General features: G+C 54.9%; 2 protein-coding genes across 2 annotated transcripts in view; one reads left to right on the top strand and one right to left on the bottom strand.

Moving 5' to 3' along the window:
* The window catches only part of CNTN2 (contactin 2), a 29,085-nt gene extending 14,666 nt beyond the window's left edge, over positions 1–14,419 (top strand). The window contains exons 6-23 of the mRNA XM_035010224.1: positions 593–802; positions 1,086–1,185; positions 2,545–2,720; positions 3,096–3,232; positions 3,726–3,855; positions 5,284–5,434; positions 5,560–5,687; positions 6,028–6,203; positions 6,732–6,852; positions 7,382–7,540; positions 7,954–8,103; positions 9,944–10,014; positions 10,321–10,555; positions 10,895–11,007; positions 11,453–11,639; positions 12,173–12,285; positions 12,742–12,910; positions 13,342–14,419. Of these exons, the coding sequence (XP_034866115.1) occupies positions 593–802; positions 1,086–1,185; positions 2,545–2,720; positions 3,096–3,232; positions 3,726–3,855; positions 5,284–5,434; positions 5,560–5,687; positions 6,028–6,203; positions 6,732–6,852; positions 7,382–7,540; positions 7,954–8,103; positions 9,944–10,014; positions 10,321–10,555; positions 10,895–11,007; positions 11,453–11,639; positions 12,173–12,285; positions 12,742–12,910; positions 13,342–13,451 (2,636 nt within the window). The 3' untranslated portion in view covers positions 13,452–14,419. The remainder of the gene's footprint in view (positions 1–592; positions 803–1,085; positions 1,186–2,544; positions 2,721–3,095; positions 3,233–3,725; positions 3,856–5,283; positions 5,435–5,559; positions 5,688–6,027; positions 6,204–6,731; positions 6,853–7,381; positions 7,541–7,953; positions 8,104–9,943; positions 10,015–10,320; positions 10,556–10,894; positions 11,008–11,452; positions 11,640–12,172; positions 12,286–12,741; positions 12,911–13,341) is intronic.
* A 5,403-nt stretch (positions 14,420–19,822) lies between these two features.
* Positions 19,823–23,514, bottom strand: TMEM81 (transmembrane protein 81). Its single transcript, XM_035010229.1, has 2 exons — positions 23,071–23,514; positions 19,823–22,689 (listed from the first exon to the last, which is right to left on the bottom strand). Exon 2 carries the CDS (start codon positions 22,154–22,156, stop codon positions 21,305–21,307), a length of 852 nt encoding a protein of 283 aa, XP_034866120.1. The 5' UTR covers positions 22,157–22,689; positions 23,071–23,514; the 3' UTR covers positions 19,823–21,304.
* Positions 23,515–24,650: the final 1,136 nt, after the last annotated feature.

Raw genomic sequence — 24,650 nt, 5'->3', positions numbered from 1 at the left:
GGGACCCTGGCCCATGTTTAGACACAGGGCACAGGAGGGACCTCCAGTCTCTCAGGGATGGAGTAAAAGGTAATGAGTGGCCCTTGGAAGCACGGACCCCTGGCTCCCCAGCTCAAAATGATTTTGTGTTTCCTTCATGGGTCTGTCATTTTCTAACTCTGTGCCCTGCTTCCGCCTTCAGACTGGGAGCACCCCGAGGGCAGGCACCCCGTCACATCTTTCTTTTTTCTTTTTCTTTTTTTTTTTTTTTAGATTTTATTTATTTGAGAGAGAGAGAGAGAACAAGCAGGGGGAACAGCAGAGGGAGAGGGAGAGGGAGAAGCAGAGTCCCCATTGAGCAGAGAGCCTGATGCGGGGCTCGATCCCAGGACCCCGGGATCATGACCTGAGCTGAAGGCAGATGCTTAACGACTGAGCCACCCAGGCACCCCGTCACATCTTTCTTCTAGGGCTCCCCTCAGGGTCAGCTCAGAGCCCGGGGCCTCAGGACTACGTCTAGAGATCCCTAGGGTCTGCATGCTGAGGGGCCCACCCACGGCTGCCCCCTCAGCCCAGCGCCCCGTGGTTTCCTCAAACTCCCCATGTCCTATAGGCCTGTCCTATCGCTGGCTCCTCAACGAGTTCCCCAACTTCATCCCGACGGACGGGCGTCACTTCGTGTCCCAGACCACAGGGAACCTGTACATTGCCCGGACCAATGCTTCAGACCTGGGCAACTACTCCTGCCTGGCCACCAGCCACATGGACTTCTCCACCAAGAGCGTCTTCAGCAAGTTCGCTCAGCTCAACCTGGCTGCTGAAGGTCAGGGTCGGTGGGCATGGTGCGGAGGAGGGAGCTGGAAGGGTCGGCGGATAATAGGAAAAGAGAGTTCCCCTTGGAGGTTGTGAAGAGCGGCTCACAGAGCCCGGGGCTTGGGGCCTGAACCCTGGGTCCTCCGGCCGCAGGGCCCCAGACCCTTGCCCAGGCCCCCAAGGAGGAACAGGGGTCAAGAAAGAGTCGGCTCTGAGCTGGGCTGAGATTCTAAGCCCAGGAGCACCTGGCCTGCATCCCTTGTGTCCGATCTGCAAAATCCCTCTCTTCCCAGACACCAGGCTCTTCGCACCCAGCATCAAGGCTCGGTTCCCAGCAGAGACCTATGCGCTGGTAGGGCAGCAGGTCACCCTGGAGTGCTTCGCCTTCGGGAAGTGAGTGGTGGAGGAGGGAGGGGGCAGGCCAGGGCACAGCCTATCAGAGCCCCTCCGGGACCCGGGTGACCCCAGGGAGAGGGCAGGCAGGGTCTGGCAGCGCGGTGGACCCACAGTGGGTAGGGACCACCCCTCACTGAGCACTGTCACTCTGAGTGAAGGGGCCTGACACATTCTGGGTGCTCCCAGCAAGGCGGGACAGGCTCAGGGGGCTGATGCAGCACCCCAGGCTGGAGGCACGTAGCGCCATGCACGAATCCCAACCTGGCCGGCCTGGTTCAAATCCCAGTTCTGTCACTGGCTGGCTGCGAGGCCATGGATAAACTACTTAACCTCTCTGTGCCTCTGCGTCCTTTACTTGTACATGGTAATCATCATAAATAGTACCTGCATCACAGGCAGGGGAGAGGCAAGAAGTGAGTTCAGTGGGGTAATACGCATGACGTGCCCAGAACAGTGTCCGGCATTTAGTAAGTGTTCTATGCATGCTAATAGTTCTCTTTTAAAAATTGCAATAGAAATCCTGTTCTTCCAGAGAAAGGATTCGTTGGAACGGGGCTAAGCAAATAGCAGGTGCTCAACAAATGTTTGTAGAACAATGTGATTTGCACATTGGTCTCCTCTTCCCTCAGGTCTCCTGTGGATACCTAGGATGTCCCTGCTCTGTGAAAAGTTACTGGACTTCCAGAAAATTCATATTTAAAGCATGTGGGGGGGCGCCTGGGTGGCTCAGTCCGTTAAGCATCTGACTCTTATCTCAGCCCAGGTCTTGATCTCAGGGTCCTGGGTTTGAGCCCCATGTCGGGCTCCAAGCTGGGAGTGGAACCCACTTAAAAAAAAAAAAGAAAAAGAAAGCACATGGAAGGCTAATGTATTCATCCTTTCAGACTCACTGATACCTTAGTCCATTTTAGTAAACGAATCACTAATAAGTAGAGGCCTTTTGAAAAGTAAAGGCAAAGCCTGTTGGGGAGAGGGGGAAGGGGACCCATAGAACCGCAGGTCACAGGCCATTGCTGAGGAAGGCAGTCCCAGACTCGGTGGCCAGTGCAGGGTCGGGGAAGGGAGGGCAAGCCAGCTTCAGGGTACAAACCACAAGGAAGTTCACTGGTGTCACAATTACTGCAGGGGAGACAAGAGGAGAGAGGAACCCTACTTCTAGCCTCTCCCCTACCTGTGCTCTGAGCCTACCTGGGGGAGAGGCCCCGCCCTTCCCCCTTGCCCCTCTCCCTCCCCCCCTCCTCCCCATCCCCACCCGCCCAGCACCTCAGGAGGGCATGAGAATCTGCGAGCAAGAGCTGCGGGGACGGGAGTCTGCCTAGCGCAGCCCACCCGCTCTGGCTTTGTCTCCCCTGCCAGCCCCGTCCCCCAGATCAAGTGGCGCAAAGTGGACGGCTCCTTGTCCCCCCAGTGGGCCACCGCCGAGCCCACCCTGCAGATCCCCAGCGTCAGCTTCGAGGACGAGGGCACCTATGAGTGTGAGGCGGAGAACTCCAAGGGCCGCGACACCGTCCAGGGCCGCATCATCGTGCAGGGTACACAGCTGGGACACCCTCCCCCGCCTTCACTCTTCCCCCTGAGGAAGCAGATCCAAAAGTCGGGGAGGGGAGGCCCCCTTGCTTAAGCCTTCCTGCCCCAGGATTGCACTGGGTGGGGAAACAGAAGCTCAGAGCTCCACTCGGGGTTGCAGAGAGCACATGGAAGTCTTTAGAATGCTTGAAGTTGCTAAAAGAGCCTCCAGCACAGGCACCAAGTGCCACCTTCCTTCAACCTGCTCCGCCCCCCCCACCCCGTCCCGGAACGCTGAGGGCGCCCTCTGCTGTCTGTCACAGGAACTGCAATCCCCGCCCACTCTGAGCGGGAGGCTCCTCCCAGCTCACCCCCGGCCTTTCTCCCCCTTCCTCCGGCAGCTCAGCCCGAGTGGCTGAAGGTGATCTCAGACATGGAGGCTGACATCGGTTCCAACCTGCGTTGGGGCTGTGCGGCGGCCGGCAAGCCCCGGCCCACGGTGCGCTGGCTGCGGAACGGGGAGCCTCTGGCCTCCCAGGTAGGAGACTTGGGGCTTCCCACACACCAGCTGTCCGCTGCTCACCTGGTTCCCTCACCTTCCAGACTCTCCTCCCTGACTCTGCACCACCACTGCAGCCTCTCTGGGACAATTAAGGCACCACGGGGCGGGTGGTTCTAGGTGCTTCTTTCCATCCCAGATTCACACGGCCACAGGCTGGTCACCAGGATAGAGTCCTGACTGGAGGGTCCAGAGACCTGGATCCAGGCACAGCTGAGTCACAAAATCACTGTGTGGTCCTGAGTAGGTCACCTTGTCCCTCTGGCTTCAGTGTGCTGATATGCAGGGGCCTGGGGAACCCGAGTCCTGGGGTTCCAGGAGGTCCTGGGATGGGCAAATGAGCCCCCTCGACGGGGGAGTGGCCGCCTAGAGCCTCCACTGCCCCCATTGCCCCCCTGCCCCCCGCCCCGTCCTCCAGCACGCCAGCAGTCCTCATGCCCCTCATGCCCCACCCCTGCTCTCTTGGGCACAGTCCCGTGTCGAGGTGCTGGCTGGGGACCTGCGCTTCTCCAAGCTGAGCCTGGAGGACTCGGGCATGTACCAGTGTGTGGCGGAGAACAAGCATGGCACCATCTATGCCAGTGCCGAGCTGGCTGTGCAAGGTATGGGCCCAGCTGGGCAGGGGCCGTCGGCAAGGACGTGCAGGTCGGGGCTTCCAGCGTTCTGAGCTGCGGCGTTTCTAAACACACGAACACACGCGGGCAGCTTCCCGCAGTTTTCCAACGGCTTCTGAGCAGAACAGAGGGATCGAAGAAAGGAGATGAGACACTAGATTGGGAGCTTCCCGAAGACGGGGTCTCTGGCTTGTACCGTGTCTGGCACGGTTAAAGTAGGTTGTTGGCTGCTGTGAACAAGGGGGCGAAAATCATTGGCAACCAAAGCAATTAGATTTGTGTTTAAACCAGCCCCTTCCGCTATGTGACCTTTGGCAACTTAATCTTTTGTGTCTCAGGTTCTTGATGTATAAAAGGTGGGCAATAACAGTCCCGCCCTTGTGCTGCTCTTTGGAAGAGGAGATGAGATAGAGGTAAAGCAGAGAGGACCTGTCTGTCACGGAACAGGTGCCCCATAAATGTCCGCTGGTGCTAGTGTTCTTAGTTATATGATTTGAGCTCACAGGGCCTTGGTTTCCTCATCTGTAAAATGGGTATAGTGATACCTACCTCATCAAGTTGTAGTGAGCTTAACTAAGACTCATTCTTTTATTCGTTCCTTCAACCAATATTTATTCAACACCTTCTAGGGAGTGAACATGAAAGATAAGGTCTCTGCCTTCAAGTATCTTACAATCCAGTGGAGAGAGAGGGACAATCACAAAATCATGTAATTAAATAATTTTGGACAGCCATAAGAAAATTACAGTATAAAGAAAATCCAGCAGAGTGGTAGGAGGAAGGTGGGCCAGTTAGACAGGGTGGCCACACCTCTTGGAGGAGGTCATATTTGGAGTGTGACCTGAGTGTTAACAAGGAGCCAGCCATGCAAAGATCTGAGGGATTTTTAAGCAAAATGTATGGCAAGTGCAAAGGTCCCGAGGCAGGAGAAAACGTTGGCATCCTCAAAGGACAGAAAATGGCCCAGGTGATTGGAGCATAATAAATGAAGGAGAGTGGTGTGAGAGGTGAGTGGAGAGGTGGGGTCGTATTTGTGAGCCCTTGTGAGGAGCTGGACTTCATCCTGAGTGTGTGTTTAAGTCTCTTAAAAGATATGCCAGGCTGCTGAGTGGAGGAAGAGATTGTAGAAAGAAAGTGCAAAAACAGGAAGACCGACTAGGGGGCTTTTCAGTAGTTCTGCAGGAGATTTGGTGGCTTGGGCCAGCGTGGTGGCAGTTGGGGGGGTGGTGACCAGAAGGGGCTGGATTCTGGGTGTATTTGGGCAGTGCAGCTACTGCAAGTCACTTATGGATTGGCCTCGGAGGGTACGTAAAGTACGTAAAGAGTGTAGCGTGGAGCCAGGGGACGTCTTCATCAAGGCAATGGGCAGTGTTAGGATTCCCTGGGTGACTGCAGGGCACTCCCCTTTCCTTCTAGCCCTGGCCCCCGACTTCAGGCTGAACCCTGTAAAGCGTCTGATCCCTGCGGCCCGCGGGGGAGAGGTTGCTATCCCCTGTCAGCCCCGGGCGGCTCCGAAGGCCGTGGTACTCTGGAGCAAAGGCACTGAGATTTTGGTCAACAGCAGCAGGTACAACCTCTACTCCACCCGGCCCAATTCCTGCTCCTCCTCATCCACCCTGAAGGCGAGTCCCCTTCCCGTGACGACGGCAGTGTGACCCTAGGTTGGCCAGATCTGCTTTCTCCTTGCTGCAGAGTGACTGTAACTCCGGACGGCACCTTGATCATAAGAAACATCAGCCGGTCAGATGAGGGCAAATACACCTGCTTCGCTGAGAACTTCATGGGGAAAGCCAATAGCACGGGCATCCTATCCGTGCGAGGTGAGGGCTGTGGCTTGGCGGAGGGCAGGTGGCTCAGCTGCCACAGGGCGCCCGTCCCCCCTCACCACCCTGCTCTTGTGCTCCCACCGTCCTCCTCGTTTAGTTTTGAGGCTATCCCAGGATTGGACTTCATTTGGGACCACCCCCTTGCCACCATCCAGAATCTCCTCCTGCCTCCCTCTCACACATTCGTGAGGCTCCTGGGCGGTCAAGATCCTGTCGGCCATGCTGCCTCTTCTCTTTCCTGGGGCTTAGGGTCAAACGCTCTCACCCTGCCCTGCTGCCTCTGCCTGGCCTCTTTCCTCCCCCGTCCACCCGGGGACATTGTTTTGCTTGGCAGATGCAACCAAGATCACTCTAGCTCCCTCGAGTGCGGACATCAACTTGGGAGATAGCCTGACCCTGCAATGCCACGCCTCCCATGACCCCACCATGGACCTCACCTTCATCTGGACCCTGGATGACTTCCCCATCGACCTCGATAAGCCTGGCGGTCACTACCGGAGGGCCAGCGCGGTAAGGCCTGAAGCCAGAAAATTCACGGCTCCTCCCTCCTTCTGACAGACAGGGGACCCAAGATGTCCTTAACTGTGACTACCCCAGAGCCTTTCCCCATTCCCTCAGGAATGCATGTGTGGCAAGCTCATCCTTGGATTCAGAAGAACCCCCTACCTTAGGCGGGCAGTTCCCTGGATCCCACCTGAAGGCCATACTTTTAGGAGAGGGTTAGGGACAAACCTGGAATGCCAGGCACCCAGCAAAGCCTCCACTACTGCTCTTGTTTCCTGACCCCAACGCAAATGACATCATCAACTTGGACCACGTTTGACTGTCTCTGTAACAAACTGTTGTTTAGTCCTGTGGTACTAAGAGAGGAGTAGCTGATTCCTCCCACTGAACAGACAGAAACCCCGAGATGCTGAGGGGTCCATGGACATAACAGAGCAGGGGACTCCAAGCCCTACCTCATGTCTCATGGCTCACTGCACTAGCCAGGGCCCCCTCCTCTGACCTGCCCCCCCACTCTCTGTCCCCCATGTGCAGAAGGAGACAGTTGGGGATCTGACCATCCTGAATGCCCAGCTGCGTCACGGCGGGAAGTACACGTGCATGGCCCAAACGGTGGTGGACAGTGCGTCCAAGGAGGCCACAGTCCTGGTCCGAGGTGATGGGGTTTCCCACCCCGCCCCTGCCCCAACGCCCTCAGGGGCCAGCTGGGCTACTCTGACCTTTCCTCCCTAACTCCCCTCCTCTCCCAGAAAGCTGTGGGGAAGGACTTCTGACAGAGAAGGGCTTCTAAGTCCCCAGAGCCGAACTTATCCTGTGGTTTTGTGAAGGTCCCAGATGAATAGAATATTCCTCCTCCAGAGTCATAATTTTAAAGATCCACTTCCCTAGACAGAAGAACTCGGCTGAGGCCAGCACTTTTCAAAGCCTGGCGCTGGGAAATCTATACACATCTCTACGTGAGGGCCTCCGTGAGCCCCTCCAGCCTGGGACACATTTCTCCAACCTCCCAGCCCCCCATCTGCGGCTGCCCCCCTTCCTGGCCCTCCCACCCCATACGTGTTTACTGCGCCCTCTGCTGCCCCCTCTGGGTACTGCACCAGCCCAAGCCAGCCGGGAGGAGATTGGCTCAAATTTGAATCGGCCCAGTTCTGACTCACTGTGCTCTGACCCCCTCCCTGGTGCAGGTCCACCAGGTCCCCCAGGAGGCGTGGTGGTGAGGAACATTGGCGACACCACCGTCCAGCTCAGCTGGAGCCGAGGTTTCGACAACCACAGCCCCATTGCCAAGTACACCCTGCAAGCCCGCACTCCACCTGCAGGGAAGTGGAAGCAGGTTCGCACCAGTAAGTGTGAGGGTCCACCTAGGTCAGTGCAGATAAGGCCTGGCTGAGCCGGGAACTTCCGAGAGGGACAAGCTTAGCCCCTCTGCCAGCAGGGAGCTCCCCGGCCCTTGGGGGAGGCGGTCCCATGGATGGCAAGAGAGTGGGAAGAGAGCTGGAGAAGGGAGCACTCAGTCTGTGCCCTTAGAACATTGACAGACCATCTCTGTGGCTCACGCTGATGCACACAGCATCAACAGAGGCTCCCGGGCAGGGAAGTCTACTAGTTTTCCCATCCTTTCTAAAAGAGGTGCTGAGCACTGAGCGTATGGCAGGCACCACCATGAGGGCCCGGATATGAGGTGAGTCAGGCCCCGTCCCTGCCCCTTCCATCTAGACTAACAAGTGCCAGCACCCTGACTCCGGGTCCCTTGCAGATCCCGCCAACATCGAGGGCAACGCCGAGACCGCCCAGGTGCTGGGCCTCACGCCCTGGATGGACTATGAGTTCCGGGTCTTAGCCAGCAACATCCTGGGCACCGGGGAGCCCAGTGGGCCCTCTAGCAAAATCCGGACCAAGGAAGCAGGTCAGAGTCCTGGGGGTCCCAAAGAGAAATAGCGTCAGAGCACAGCCCCTAGCCCTCCTGAGAGGGAACCCCAGGGGAGCAGCAATTACGGGAGTTCCCACCCTGCTCACCAGGCTTCGGACTGTAATAAAACAGATGAGAAAGGGACACAGTCAGGGCAAGGCCATTGCACTGCACGGTGCATTCTGCCCTGGGCCATGGCCTGGGCCTGTCGGGGCTGGAAGAACCATCCGGTCCAAACTCCTCCTTTTAAAAAATGGGCCAACCTTACAACTGCATGTGAATCTACGATGATCTCAAAATAAAAGGAAAAATCAAAGTCTGGAGAAGAGAAGAGTCACATCGGCAGAGCCTGGACTTGAACCCAGGACCATGGGGTGATGGGCAGATGTCCTCCCTGGTAGTACATGAGCTGCTGAAATCAGTTAATGAGGAAGGGGTGTGTGTGTGTGTAGGGAAGCAGTCCGTGTCTCTAAATCCTTCAGAGCAGGTGGAATGGGACAGTCTTCCCACAAGCCTCCCTGAAAGGCAGGTAGGTGTCACATCTTGAGTGGGGAAGGAAGGAGAGAGAAGCCAGGAGAGGCACCTGCCCACCCTCTGAGACTTTCACAGCTGAAGGTCCAGAATGAGAGCCTTGGGGTCCTGAGATGGGCAACATGGAATCAGGACCCCGTCTCCCTTTCCCCGGCCACCCAGGCTTCCCCCCTCCCATGTGTAGTAAGGGTCTGCCTCCCTGTGTCCCTTAAACATGGTTTCCCATATGCCCCAGGCCAACTCTCCAATCAGTCAACATTTTTAACCGGTACCTCTCCAGAGTAAGGAATTCCAGAAAAAGCCCCTTCTTTGGTTGAACTTCTTAGAGAGACAAATGAAAGGAGGGCAGTGGTCTCCTTCATTCTGGTATCCCAGGAGTTGGTGAGCAAAAGACAGCTAGGGTGCAGAAGAAAGATGATGGATTTTGAAATCAGAAGAGTTGAGTTCAAATTTGAACTGTGCCATTTATTAGCTGTGTGACCTTAGGCAAGTCACTCAACTGCTCTGGGCCTTGGTCTTTCCACTTGACAAGGGTGATAAGAACGCCCACCTCACAGGATCACATGGGCAATGTGGTTAAGCACCCCTTGCACATTACAAGGCCCTAAACTACTGACATCAGAATCAAGTGGTAAGTTTCCCCTTGCTGGATTCTCTGTGGAACTATTTTGTCGCTCAGCCAAGTTACCCCCTGCCAAGACTCGTGATCTAATTAAATAGTCTTGTTTTAATATCAGCTTTGTTGAATACTAGAGACAATTAGGAAATTAAATCTGCCATGAAGAGAAAAATAATAATAAACCCCCCTGCAACCCAAAAGAAATATTTTTTGCATTAACTGCAGTTCCAGATGATTTATTCCCCTCATTTTAGAACAAACTGGAGTTGGTCTCTTTTATTTAGTTCAAACTGACAGGAGAGAAGAAGACAAAGGTCATTTATGGAGCATCAACTATTTCAGAGCATGGACTAGTACATGAGCTAGGCACCATTGTGTTGGATTTTATTCTTCTTAGAGCCCTTTGAGAGAAACATTATTATCCTCATCTTATGGAGAGAGCACTCAGGCTCAGAGAGGTTAAGTAACTTGCCCAGGGACACACAGCTAGTAAGTGGCAGAGGTGGGACTTGATGTCAGGTCTCCCTTGACTCCAGAGCCCACGTCCAGAGGGCCTGTTGGAGGACAAAACTAGGGCCAGTGTGAAGGGGTGTCCCCATCCTAGTCTACTGCACAGGCATGGACGCGAGGCTTGTGCCCCATCACGGTCCATTCACAAGCCACATCTGTGTCCCTTTGCCCTGACAGCCCCCTCGGTGGCACCCTCGGGACTCAGCGGAGGGGGTGGAGCCCCCGGAGAGCTCATCGTCAACTGGACGGTAAGCTGCAGGGACAGAGGCAGAACCGTGCCTCCAAGCTCTCTGGAGGGACACGTCCTGCCCCCCACCCGCCCCCACGCATCTCCAGATTTGCGCTGCGTGTAGAGAGGACCCAGACAGAGCCGCCCGTGCGGCCCCGAGTGGGGGCGGGCAGCATCCTCTCCCCTCCCCTCGCACTCACTGCAGGACTCCCCCACCCGCCCCAAGCCCCGGGGCTGCGCCGCTTGGCCGAGGCTGCGTGGGGCCGGAGGCCGGGCAGGCGAACGCCCGGCGGCCCCTCGCCCACGCCACGCTCTTGCCCCCCAGCCCATGTCGCGGGAGTACCAGAACGGAGACGGCTTCGGCTACCTGCTGTCCTTCCGCAGGCAGGGCAGCGACCGCTGGCAAACCGCCCGGGTGCCCGGCGCCCACACCCAGCACTTCGTCTACAGCAACGACAGCGTCCGGCCCTACACGCCCTTCGAGGTCAAGATCCGCAGCTACAACCGCCGCGGGGAAGGGCCCGAGAGCCTCACGGCGCTGGTGTACTCCGCCGAGGAAGGTGCGCCCCCACCCCCGGGCCCGCCCCCGCCCCCGCCCCCGCCTCCGGGCCGTGGGGTGTGCGTGCGGAGGGTGCTGCTCACCCCAGGCGGTCGGGCGGGCCACTGGCCTCATTCGCAGCCCTGGCTACCCTGTCTCCCGCTCAGGCGGGGGGAAGGACGAGGGGGCCTCTCTGGGAAGAGAAGCGGGCCTGGGGGATGCTGCGGGAACCCCCTCGTGGCCTTCATCCAGGGCCCTGCGCTCTAGAAAATCCTAAGCAAGGACGGTCCCGGTTGGCAGCGTCTCTGTAGGACACAGGGAGACCCCGGGGAATCCAAACCCATTCTGTATCGGTCCCCAGAGCCCAGGGTGGCCCCTACCAAGGTCTGGGCCAAGGGGGTCTCATCTTCAGAGATGAACGTGACCTGGGAACCTGTGCAGCAGGACATGAATGGCATCCTCCTGGGGTATGAGGTGAGCACTGACCTGGGACCTGGGAGAGGAAGGGGGGCTGGGGCACCTCACAGCTCACTGGTCGCTCCTCCTGGGATCACTCGTTCACTGACGTGGGGAATTGCCACAGTCTGGGCGGCCCTGGGGAGGCAGCCCTAGCCAAGCCCCTGTGGCTGATGCCCAGAGCCCAGAGCCGAAGACTGAGCTGTGGACAGGCTTGAAGGGAAGTGCTTGCCTAGGGCCACCCTGCCTGGGCTCTCTGCGGGGCGCCAGCAAGCCGGCAGTGACGCGCACGTGTCCCTGCTGTCTTGGAGCTCATGACCTAGTGTCCGGGTTCTGAGACCCGAGACTGGGTCAGGAGGACCAGAGGGAGCAGGAGAGGAACAGGATGTCGGTGGCCAGGGTCAGGCTCGCCCTGAGGTGTGGGCTTGGCTGCTGACCGTAGGGGTCCCCCTGCCCCCTTCAGCTCCGCTACTGGAAGGCCGGCGACAAAGAAGCAGCCGCTGACCGAGTGAGGACAGCCGGGCTGGACACCAGTGCCCGAGTCACTGGCCTGCACCCCAACACCAAGTACCACGTGACCGTGCGGGCCTACAACCGGGCAGGCACTGGGCCCGCCAGCCCTTCTGCTGATGCCACCACCATGAAGCCCCGTGAGTCTGTCCCCTGGGGGTGGGAGGGCCTCTAGGACCACTCTCTCCCCTTTGATAAGACTAATGTTCTAGCCCACTAGCCCTGGGCTGGACAGATACAAGACAGCAAGACTAATGAAAATAGGGGTGCCTTGGTAGCTCAGTGGGGTGTCTGCCTTCGGCTCAGGCTATGATCCCGGGGTGCTGGGATCAAGCCCCGAATTGGGCTCCCTGCTCATCAGGGAGCCTGCTTCTCCCCTTCCCTCTGCTCCTCCCCCCACTCATGCTCGAATTCTTCCTCTAAATAAATAAATAAAATCTTTAAAGAAAAAAAAAAAAGACTAATGAAAATAGGGAGAATTCATGGCCTCTGAAGCACCTCTCCCTTCTCCAGCCTTCGGGTTTTCATGAGGTTTGTTTCTTAGGCAGCTGTGATAGAATGTTCTGGGTTTAACGGCTGTGGGCAGACACCTAGAAAAAGACCAGCTAAGGCAAGGGGGCGGCTGGGGAGGAAACATTGGGAACATTTCTCAATTGTCTCCCTCCTCCGGCAGCCCCACAGCGCCCTCCCGGCAACATCTCCTGGACTTTCTCAAGCTCCAGTCTTAGTATCAAGTGGGATCCTGTGGTTCCTCTCCGAAATGAGTCTGCAGTCACAGGCTATAAGGTAAGGAAGGGCTCCACCAGGCACTGAGTGGTCGGGCACAGCGCCTCTGAATTTCCAGGGGACAGAGGGAGCTGCAGTGTGGAGCAAGAGGGCTCCGAGTCAGACGTAAGCAGAGTTTGGGATTGTCGGAGACACAAAATATAGGTAGCTTGCAACAGAGACAGAAGAAAAGGGGCTGAAGGGAGGATGGTGGGAAGACAGGGCTCAAGGGGGCGGCGATGGACTAGGTGAAGTCTGAGGGTCCTTCCAGCCTACGGAGTCTGCAAAGCTGGTTCAGCTGCTTGCAAGCTTTCCTCCCACCAGTGAGGAGCTTGTTCAAGAGCCTGGTCTGGGTCAACGGGCAACAGGAAAGGTGAGGACCAGCACCGAATGGGCACCTCCCAGTGCCCAGAGCTGGGGAAGAGAAGAATCAGAGGCTGTAAGTAAACTCTACCTTGGCTAACCTCCTCCCCACAGATGCTGTACCAGAATGACTTACACCCGACTCCCACGCTCCACCTCACCAGCAGGAACTGGATAGACATTGCCGTTCCGGAAGACATCAGCCATGCCCTGGTGCAGATTCGGACCACAGGGCCTGGAGGGGATGGGACCCCAGCAGAAGTCCACATTGTGAGGAATGGAGGTGCTGTCTCTTCCCCACCTTATCCCCCAGGAGCATCAGGGTCCATCCGGATGCTTGATGAAGGAACCGTCCCCACCCAAAACAACCCCAACTCAGCCAGACCCTCAGGGGAAAGAGGAAGGGAGGCAGGAACCGAGTGTAACCGAGTCCTGGCACGGCCCTCCCCACCACCCGTCCCCCACCCCCACACATCCCTGAGGGCCAGGGAGGAGTGAGCTCCCTTCACGGGGTACAGGGCCGGTCTCGAGACTGCAGAAGCAAAGGTCTTACAAAATGCTGTAGGAGCAGGGCTGAGAACACCTCCCAGCCCTGAAGCCGCCCTCCCCGAGTCTCCTTAGCCAAGGTTTGGATCCTGTCCTGGGGGTGGGTCGGGGGCAGGCTGGCCCCAAGCCCAGCGGACACAGCCCCACTTTTCCACCTGCTGGTTTCAGGCACAAGCATGATGGTGGAGAACTCTGCAATCAGCCCGGCCCCACATCCTGGCACCATTCTCTCCTCATTGATGGCGATTCTGGTCCTCGCAGGCTACCTGGAGCTCTGATCTTGGCACCCCTCCCTCTCTGCCACAGCTGGACCCCCGCCTCTGATGGACACAGCCAGCTGGCCCTGGCCCCTTCCTGATGCCAAGGTGGCCCAACACAGGGCCTGAGAATGGCTGGCTTTCAGTACCTATTTTAAACAGTGCCCTTTTTTGTAGGAGGTAGGATATTTCATATTCTGCCGCAGGATAGAACCCGTGCAAGGATTTCTTTTTCTTTAAATCAAAAGACACCAGGCAGTAACTTCCATGATGATACTGAGCCCTATGCCTGGGCCCTCTGGGGCGCCTGGACGGAAGGAACAGGCCCATGGGAAGAAGGGGGTTTGAAACACGTATCGGCACATCGGGGAAGATGGTGCTCTGGTCCCGCAGACGCACTCCGCCCCCTGGGAGCAGAGTGCCTGGCCCAGTGGGAACACTGGACACCAATGGGCTGCAGTAGGACAAAGCATAAACATCAACGTCCCTCAGTCTAAGGATAGAGCCAGACCCAGGACCAAAAACTCCCCTACTTTCCCCAGGGGCCCCACAGCTGGACACTGACATTGTCCTCGATGCCCCCTAGAGGCCCCTGCCACCTACGCAGGTGGCTGAAAACCAGTGCGCCAGAGTCTGAGGCCAGGAGCCTGAGTCCCTGCAGCTTTGGGGGATGATACTGCAGACTGCTGAGGGTGGGAGCTCAAAGGGATTGAGAGGCTGGGACACTGGGTAGAAAGGGGCACCAGACTTGGCCTGAGGCATAGTCCCAAGGCAGGTGACGCTGCTGTCTTAGCCAACACTGCCAACCTGATCCTGTCACCCCCAGAGTGACAGAAGCCACCACCGGTGGCCGAGTGACTAAAGGGCTTATCTTGGGGAGGTCCCCCCACCCCACCAAAACCCATCCAGCACGGCTCCTCCAGGGTGTAGGCAGGAGATGGGAGACCGGGCTCATGCACCCACCCCCTGCCTCCCGCTGGGCCTGCGGGCCCGGGCCCGCCGCTCTCCAGCACTGACTCGCACAGCCTGGGGACAGGGAGGCGGCCTCAGTTCTGTGCATTCTGCAGTCGGGAGTCTTCCCAGAAGGGCCAAGGATACCTGCGGCCCTGCCTGCTCCCAGGAATGCCCTGGGCCACCTGACCAGACCTGTCGCCCAGGCCACCACCGACTGCTCTTTTGCATTTCCCCCGGAGAAAAAGGCATTAATAAATCATGCGCTCTGGGTACATTCCCAGTCACGGGACAACAGAGCTGGAGGAGGCTTTCGAGCTCGACCTGCCCTAGCCCCTCACTTTACAGGTGAGGAAACGGAAGAGTGAGGGACTTCCCAAGGTCACACAGCCTGTCCTACCTTCCTATTCCGGGCTGTCTGTCCAGAGGAAGGGGGCAGCGCCAAATGGCTGTGGCCTGGTTAAGAAGGTCTTAAGAAAGGTGGTGGGCTATGACAATTCTGCTTCAGGAGGTTCAGGTGGGTCATCGTGGGGTGACCGGCATGGCCGGGTCCCCGCCCGAGGCACGGGCCAATGCCAGGAGACGTCGGTCCTTCGCCTCCCAAGCCGAACTTCTGCTGGGCCCTCGACATGCAGTGCTGGCTTGCAGCCCCCTGCTGCCCTTACCCTGGTTCCAAGGGGCCAAAGCAAGGACAGGGATTCCCCAAACCCAGGCAGCAGTGGTGACACAACCAGGAAACCCCAAAGCCCATGCTCTGACAGGTGGCCCTTCACTTACGGGAGCAGCGAGACCGGCATCTCGTAAGGGACAGGCCTGTGGAGGACCCCAAAGCCTGGCTTCTGTAGTTTACAGTTAGAGCTCTATTTTGTTATGGGTTTTTAACTTTTAAGTCCTGCTCTGTTTTCCTGGGCAGGTTTCTGTTGATGTTTACCCGCTACAATTTTGTTAAAATGTCAGCTCACACCACTCCTCCGGGCCACCGCTGCCGCCACCACTCCGCCCCGGCCCGGGACCGCCTCCCTGGAGCCACTGACCAAACCCTCCTCGCCTGCTCCTATCCGTCCTCCCCTCCCCCTAGGCGAGGTGCTGGGGGCTCAGCTAAGTGACCACACGCTGAACAGAGACCCCAAATGGTCTAGCACCCTTCCTGGTCCCCCGTGGCTGGGATCCCGCCTGTCCCCAGCTCTATCAGAAAGGGGATGCTGAGGGTAAAAAACCAAAAAAAAACCCTTCTTCTAAGGCTTAGCTGAGTCTTTCCTCACTGCCTCGGGCTGTGGCAGGGGAAGCAGGAGGACGGGTGTGTAGATGCTGGGGCGGGAAGGATGAGCCGCTGTGCACGGGGCCCAACAGGGAGCGGGAGGCTGAGGTCCCTGAGCTTGCTTCAGGCAAAAGGCACTCGTGACTAAGAACCTTAGTTCTAATGAGGCCCCTTGGCAAAGGGGAGGAGAGCAGACCATCTAGAAAACCTAGCAAGGGCTTTTAACTAGGAAAACTCAGCCCAGGAAAACCTCACCAGAACTTGTCCGGGGGATGCAGAGCTGTCTGGAAACTCATGCACCTGCAGCCTCAGATGTCAGGCAGAGGACGGATTCGGGTTCAGTAAGACAGTGGGTGACTGCAGGACATGCAAGCGCATAAAATAGAATAGCCCCCAGCTGAGGTGGCTTACACAGAAGAGCCCCTTCCTGCCCGGGGGCCTCTGATTTCCACCTTCTCTGCTCACACAGGCTGAGTCTCGCCCCTGCTGTGGTCAGTACTCGATTCTGGATCTCTCCTCTCCCACACACCAAGCCCCAGAGGAGGCGACAAGGGGGACAGCCATAAAGAAGTCCTTTACCCACAGCTTAGTGGCCAGTAAGTGCCTTGAGGACTAGGGACAGAGACAGCCTGCAGACACGGCCTCAGGGCTGCGGGGAACAGTCTCTCCGTTCTGCCTACGTTTGGGCTCAGCCTACAGGGCCCTCTGCCCCCTGGTCTTGGCTACTTGGTCCTTGTTGCTCTAACAGTCTCGATGTATACCTTGCCCTCAGGCAGACAGGAGCTCTCTCCAGCTTGGGTCTTGGGGGCCAGCAAGGTCAGGCTATCCACTTGCATTCAGGTCGTCAAATGACAGAGATGGGCCGGGGAACGGAAAAGCCATGAGGAGGGGCTCTTTTTCTTTTGATAAAGTAACAGAATCTGAGGTCCAGCATCAGGAAGAGCTTCTGCAGGGAGAGCCCGGGATGAGGGATGAAGAGGCTGCTTCCTCTTCTAGGGGCCGCTGGGGAATTCTGACAGCTGTCGGTCCGGGGTCTAAGCCCGGTGACGTCTGGAGGGTGAGGAGATGCTGTTGAGTGTCCTTGCAGGACCGCGATTCTGCGGTCAGCACAGGAAGAGTCTTGGCACTCCTTCCCGCCGTGGCCCCTTCCCATGGGTGTAGTGACCACAGTCACTGTCACGAAGTGGGGAGGCTCACCTCGGGCACTCCTTGGCGGCAGACAGTGCCTCTTGGCAGCCCCAGGGGCCATGGAGGCTCCTCAGGGCAAGAACCCAAGCTGGCTAAGGATGTTTCACTCCCTTTCATCTCCTCCCCACCTAGAGGACTCTCTTTTCTCTTCCTGGCTCAGAATGTGACCGCCAACCAGAGGGTAGTGCTGGCGGGCTAGGGGTAGCCTCACACCTGGTTCCGAGGCCCAGGTGTGGTGCCATTTCCCCAGGTCAGACCTAAGCGGGGCTTCGTCCTGGGATGAACAAGGTTGCCCGAGAGGCTCCTGGAGGGGTGTGAGGGATTAGATGGGCATCTGTAAGGGACTTCTAAAAGCTGCATGGGAAGAGGGGCCTGGTAGCTGTATATATGGTCATAGGCTTTGAGAAGGCAGGAGAATAAAGGGAAACTGGAGAGGGGGGAAAAAATAGGCCAGATAACTTTGCCTAGAGCCCCAGGGAGCCTAGCGCCCTTCGATGGGGTGCACCCTGCCTTGGCCCCCAGACTCCAACTTACCCAGCCCCACCCAGGGCCTGCAGGCTCACAGGCTCACGGCTGGGCGAGGGCTAGGGCTCCATCAGACCCCCCTGACTCGACCCCGTTCTTGTTGGAATGGAACCACTTCCACTGGCCTATTGTTCGTCTCTCTTGTACTTCTGATGGTAGTTATTTATTGACTCTGGTAGCAGGCAGTTCTTAAATAAAGATGATTTCTCAACGTGCTGGGGCAGTGGGCACCTGCTGTGGGTGTTTATCATCAGGCTAGAGCGCACGGTCCGTCCTGTTCTCTGGCCCAGGCCGGTCGCCAGCGCCCGCCCCCCTTCACACGGTCAGCTCGAAGGAAGTCACAGCACACAGTCCCCTCCTGCGTCGCGCAGGCCTGGGACAGGGGAGAATGAGGCCAAGGAACTGTAAGGCAGGCCCAAGCAGAACCCGCGCGGGCTCTACCCAGCACAGGGGCGCAAACGGTGCTTCAGGCTTCCCTGGCTTTTCAGACGTTTGACAGCAGTGACTCAACGGTACCAAAGGGAAGCCTTCCCCCCCGCAGGGACACAGTGACCCCCACCTAGCAAGAAGGTGCCAGGAGGCTGTGAATCCCTACTCACATTTGACAGTGGCCACATTCTCTCCTGCACTCAACACACACTCCTCAGGCCTCCCTTACATCTGAGACACACGCGCACGGTTGACACGTGTGCACAGCCCTGCGAGTGCTCGAGTCTTTCGGCGCAGAACAGGCAGGGCTCCGTGCCGACTGCGCCCTGGGGCCCCTGTCCGGGAAGAGGGAGACGAGGGTGAGCAGAGCCCCTGCCCCTCGGGGCTGAGCTACATGCCCAGGGCCGACGGGGAGCCCCCAAGAGGGGCCGGCCCCAGGGCAGCAGGACGGTGGGCTAATCCCTTCCACCTTGCACCCAGAGGGGCTGCTGGGAGCACCGGCCAGTCGGGAACCCAAATTTTAGTCAGCATGTGGTTCACCCTCCCTCCAGAGGCAGATCACACGCACAGAATTCAATGAACTGGATGGAGTTCCTGTCTTTACGGACACATCGGAGGGTTTGGGGTGTTTGTTTTCCTCCTCCTGTTCAATCCCTTTATGGTCTCAGAGCCAAAATTTCAGAGCCCCAAGCACAGAGGGCTGTGAGCCCAGAGCTCCACAGGCTCCCACCACACGCGTCCTGCTGGCTTGCGACAGGCGCCGGCCGAGCTCCTCACCCCCTGCCTCGGGTTTGGCTCTGTGGCTGTAAAATGGGGATCTGCCCCCGTCAGCCACCCCCCTCCTCAGCCATGCCGTACTGAGTTCATTAGATCAAAGACACTGCTTTATCCTCAAGACCTGCAAGCGCTCTCCCGAGTGCTTAAGCAAACCGCCCGGCCCTAAACTGAGGCCCTAGGTGATCCCCTCCCTCCTGTCCTTCCAGGCACAGCATGGCTCTCGTCGCACCCTCCCACTCTGAAAAACAGAGACGCTCTGAACTCGTGATCTATGTGTATCAGGGACACTGAAAGGGCCGAAGGGCATGACTCCCCAGTGGCCGTGAGCACACCTAGCACCCAGACCTTGCCTCCTGAATACTACTCCCCACACTAAAAGGGAACCAGAATCCCTTGGAGAAACGGCAGGTTTGGGTTTGGAGAACAAAGTCCAAATGTGGATCTAAGGCATCTTGTTGTTCTAGAAAGCAAGGACATGCTCCAGGTCAAATGGGACCACAACAAAAGGACGGAAAGAGCTGGCTTGAAGAGATTCCTACCAGCCAAAATTGGGGACAACTTAAACATCAAAAATAGGACAACAGTCATGGATTATATATAATTCACTGAAAAAGAGAATCCATGGAGCATCCTCAAAAATAAAAAGAGCAGCTGTTCTTTACAGAAAAATGCAGGCTAATGAATATAGTCAAGGAAGGGCATGTTAGCGTTGCCATTCTACAGTTCCCGGCAGGCAATAGGCAAGGATCACAAATGGATTCTAAGGCATTAATGGTTATTAGGAATACCACAAAGTATCCCCCCCCAACAAATTACTAATTACAAGAGGAAAATATATACACCTTTGAAGAGACCTGGCAGTCAGCACCTTAACCAAATCACCACACTTGTTAGCCGTGAGTCACCCTGACACCGTGTGCCTGAGGTGATACAAGGAGCATACACCGTTTGCGGGCGGCTATGGTCAAAACTGTGGAAGATCTGTTCCTCAGGAATCTAATCGGGGGACAATCATGACAAACCTGGATGGTGAGTCACTATCCAAGACAACCGGCTTGACTCTTGGATAAAATCAGTGTCATGAACAACAACAAAAATGCAGGTCTGTTGTAAAATAAGACTTAAGAGAAACAACCAAATGTATCATGTGAAGCTTCACTTGATCCTGGATCAACAATTAAAAGGCTCTTAAGATTTTAGAAGCCAAGAAGATGAAGTATCAACCATATGTAAGATTAGGGAATTGTTAATTTTCTGAGGTGGGATGAAGATACTGTCGTCCTACAGGAGAACGTCTTTATTAGCAGATGCGTACGTGATTTTGGAGTAAAGGGTCACAAAGTCTGTGACTAACTCACAAGTGGTTCAGTAAAATCAGCATCTATTTAGAGAAAGATAAACGTAGAAAAACATTCACAACTGGTGAATCTAAGTAGAGGATCTATGGGTTGTCATCAAATTTTTCTTTCCACTTTTCTATGGGTTGAAATTATCTTAACTGCTTTTTTAATTAAGTTCTACGCCCAACATAGGGGGTCGAACTCAACCCCGAGATCAGGAGTCGCACACTCCAACTGAGCCAGCCAGGCGCCCCTGAAATTATTTTTAACAGTAGAATAATAGAGAGCCATTAGCCATAATTTAAACTGAGTTATTAGGATCCTCGGGTTGGGGCTCAGGAACCTCATTCTTTAAAAGCTCATCCGGGTGATTCAGACACACAGAGAAAGGACCACTAGAGTCCAAGTCTTCACATCTACCCCACGTCTGCAGCTAGAGAAAAAGTAAGGGGAAGAAATGCTCCAAATTCTCTCAGAATTAGCTCAGCTGGTGGCCAAGAGCCTTTTCCCTGACAATCCCATAAGCCAATTATCATCTCACACAGTCTGAATGGCCCCTGAGGGTCTTAGGACTGATTTCCTATGGAGATAGGAAGGTCTTAGTCCTTCCTTGGGCAGCCTTGGCTGCTTGAAGAAACTAATACACTTGATTCTCCAGGAACACATGCTTCAGGGCATTGGAAGAGCAAGGAGGATAGGAGCAGGGAGCTAGTCGAGGAACTGTTCAGGGGAAACCTACCAGACGTGAAGAATCCAGTGTTCCACCAGGAATCAATTTAACACCACACACAGAGGGTTCGCCCAGGGAGTACAGAAGAGGCAGACAACTTATTAACATTTAGTGACTGTTAACATACCCAGGTCAGATGTCATTACTAACAGCCCTGGCTCCGCCACAAGAGGGCATATGCCCTCCTACAAAGCAGTGTGTGCAATGTCTCTTCTAAGAAATCGGAGGAAAAGGAAAGCTAGACAGATCATGGGACAATTTAAACAGATGCAAGAGATTTTTAACTAAAGAGTAGAGAAGGTTTAGTCTCCACGCAGCTACTATGAATGATTTTTATTGAAGAGGAAAAAAAGGTTTCCACTAGAAAAGCTATTAACACGTCCTTCTATGTGATTATACTGCTCAGAAGGGACAGAGGTGGAGAGGTATCAAGTTGTAAGAGATAGTGAATGCAAACCCGGAAGCTAGAACTCTTCCCAGGAGCAGGGGCGGTGCCTACGGTTAGGCTTTCTGGGGGCCTAGTGGCAGGAAGATCAGGAAGAGATCCATCTGGAGTACTGCCCATCGTGCTACCATGATGTTGCCCCTCTCCATGTGCCCCTCTCACTCCTTTGGCGGTGGAAGCCCTCCCTCCTAGCCAGGCCACAATCAGACCACCAGATACTCCTTTAAAAAGCTAGCCTGGCTTCCTGAACGGGCCCAGCAGGTTCCTGGGCAGCCAGCCTTTCTGGAGGGAGGCTCTGAAGGACTCAAGGCCGGTACTGCTATAGATCAGCCTCAGCCCACTGCCCAGGGCAATGATCACCAACACACCACCAGCCACTCCACTGGTAATCCCTATTCCCAAAGCTACAGCCACCTTCTTTTTCCATGGTGGGCCGTGAGGCTTAGAACCATTGTCCAGATTCACTTCCAGGCCCTTATCGACTAACTTCTGATGCTCAGTAAGGGACTGATGGAAATTCAGGTTCACCAAGTTAGGAGGAAGGACCCGCAGCCCAAAATAGAGCCTCTTGACAAACCTCAAGTTTCTTAACAGCTGCACATCACACCGGTATGTCCCAGAGTCATACTCCTGAATAGACTCAAACCTCACGAAGTGCGAGCTGGCCCGGAAGGGTTTGAAGATTTCATCATCAGTTGAGATGATACCGCGAGCAAGTCGCCAGGTGAACCGGAAAGCTTCCCTCCCCACCTCCAGGATGTCTGAACTCAGGCAGCTCAGCTCGAATTCCTTCCCTATGAGAACGGTGAAATGGAGCATCCCACAGATCCAGTTGGTCAGACATTCTAAGCGCTGAGACATACACTTCCTTCTCACGCCATCAGGGCCCACCTCGCAGACGGTCTCCTCCTTATAGCCAAGGCCACAGGTGACCGTGCAGCTGGTGGCATTGACAATAACCTTCCCCACGGCTTGCTGCAGTTTCTTTGGGATGGCCAGTGTTTTTGGTAAAGTCACCACCAAAGGCAGACTAAAGGCCAACACCAGGCTCCCGAGGAGGAAACCAGCGGCCGAGGTCCTCATGTCTCACCTCCGTCAGCCGGCACCCGAAGTGTCCCAGGTGAATCCTCTATGGCGTCACTTCATTCCCTTGACACAAGCTCTCCTTCAGCGTCAAAACACAGGATGCACCCGTTGTCAATGAAACGCTGCAACTTGATCAACACAAATCCAGTCCTTATGAACAGATGAGGCCACAGGCAGGGAAAAAGTCACCACGTTGCTGCTTTACTAGCTCTTGCTTGTCGGTGACTACCTCACCAGTCCTCATTCTGTCCACGCCCTTGTAATGAACTTAAATCCACCCTCTCGGGAAGACAAAGATGGAAGAGATTTCAGCTTCTGAAGTCAATGTCCAAATTACTTCAAATGCATAGCAAAGCTATTCTTCCTCACCCCTGCCTCCCCTCTCCGAACTGTAGGATCCAAATTAAAGGGCTTCGAAACCCCAGTTAAATCTGGCCAAGAAATCAAATACCAGGTCTAAAAAAATAAATAAATAAAAGAGGATTACCTTGCATTAAGTTATTATTGACTTCAAAGGCTCCTAGACCCTTCTGTAAAAAAGAATTAAGAACTATGGACTGGAAGACAAGTGATCAATCCTTCCTGAATTTCTATTTCCTCCTTTGTAAATTAAGACCACCTGGCCTACTTCAGGAGGGTCACTTTGGGCAATAAATGATAAACTGTGCATGAAAACACTTTGTAAAGTGTGAAACACTGTTCACAGGTAAGGAATTTTAAATAGAAATGAAAAATTCATGAAGACAAGGACCGAGCTGCCCTTTTAGAATCCAAATGTTTATCCGCAAGAGGGGCGATACCCAATACAGCCCCTCTCCCCATTCTAGACACTCTTCCCTCCCAAGGGCACTGAAGGTATTTTTTTGGGGGGGGATACATAATCCTGCCCACCTCTCGGCCTACTCCCTTACCTCCACAGAACAGAGGAGCTCATCATTCACTTGGGTCAAGGTTGCTATGAAACAGCTATGACGTCAAAGACAGATTCTTAGTCCCAGAACAAAAAACAAAAAACAAACAAAAAATGAGCAGTAGACACTCAGATTTGACAATGATTAAAACCAAAGACTTAAATAGACTTTGAGTTTGAAAGCAATTTAATCTAAGGGGGGAAAAAAAGTCAAATAAAGAGGAATTTAACAGTACTTACATTTTAAGAAAGATCCTTGGAAGGGAGGAATGCCCTCAAATGTGTTTTTGTAATATCCAGAATATCCCCCAGCACCGTGGCCTCTGCCGAGTACTTACACACTCTTATGGCGTTAAAGAATCTGGAGAGGGATCATTCCTAGATGATCTTTGTGGTATAACACCAACTCTTTGCTTGATTCATTCATTTATAATCTTGTCCAGAACTCTGGACTCTCCGAGCACCCCCTACTCCTCCCAGGTCTGCATCTTTGCACAGAAAGATCTAACATCAGTACAGTAAACTGCATTACCTGTCCTACAAATTAAAGGGGCTAGTGAGTTTCAGCAGCAGCGTCCACAAACCAACACCCACACCTGTTCTTTAATAAACATCCGATTTTATTTACAAAGCATTAAAGCTTCAGCAAGAAGTAACCCAAGGCTAAGTCTCGTCTTGTACAAAACTATGGAACATTAAAAAAACGAAATGGCGGGATGGGGCGGATGGGGGGGAGGAATGACAAAAGAGAATACGCATATATTGTACATATTGAGAAAAAAATCAAACTGGATAGAAGGTTTCAGGAGCTGAAAAAAATTCCCAAAGCATAAATAATTATTAGGAAGTGCTGCCAGACACCATCTGGCAGGGCTGAAGCCGATCTTCTCAGGAGCCAGTCGAGGAGGTGTCCGGACATGGCAGAAACATCCCAACACACAGGCAGAGGACACCGAGCTACTCTGCCCCTGTAAGTAGGGCAGAGACCTTCTGTATCACAGTTTGTGCAAGATCGAGATCACGGTGCACGTCCACAGAGAAATGGAATGGAAATAATGTGTGCAAAACAAAAAACCCGTCCAGTGAGCCACCTGCCAATCTCAACCACTGGTAGGATGTGAAATAAGAAATGAAATTCACAAAATGAGCATTTAAGGAAAAAAGCCGAAAAAAGCCGTGGCGGCTAAAAATACAGGCATTTCGCAACTGACTCAGGGGGAGCTCTTACTTCAACTACGGAATATTTTGGTTCTAAAAGATGGAGCAGGAGAAAGAGGCTCTTCCTGATGTAAGTCTACTTTGATTGCTATCCTAAAATCCCAAAGGTAACCCACTCGTGTGGGGCTGCCCACAGGAGCACCCAGCTGTTGGCGGGACTCTCCCCGGAGGATGCCGCACCGATGACAGCCCAGGTCAGCTAAAAGCTCTCTGCAGAGAGTCCTCTCCACACCTGGGACTCTGGGTTCAGAGAATTCTCAGAGAATTTCAAACACCTCAGGTACACGTCCATCCTATCTGCTACTTTGTATATAAAGAACAGCAAAAGCAAGAAGCAGGAAGTAAAAAAATTTTTTAAAAAAC

This window comes from Mirounga leonina, unplaced genomic scaffold, assembly GCF_011800145.1.
Source record: "Mirounga leonina isolate KUSES-001 unplaced genomic scaffold, KU_Mleo_1.0 Mir_154, whole genome shotgun sequence".
NCBI classification, from domain to species: Eukaryota; Metazoa; Chordata; class Mammalia; order Carnivora; family Phocidae; genus Mirounga; species Mirounga leonina.
This window is presented reverse-complemented; position numbering and strand designations above follow the sequence as displayed.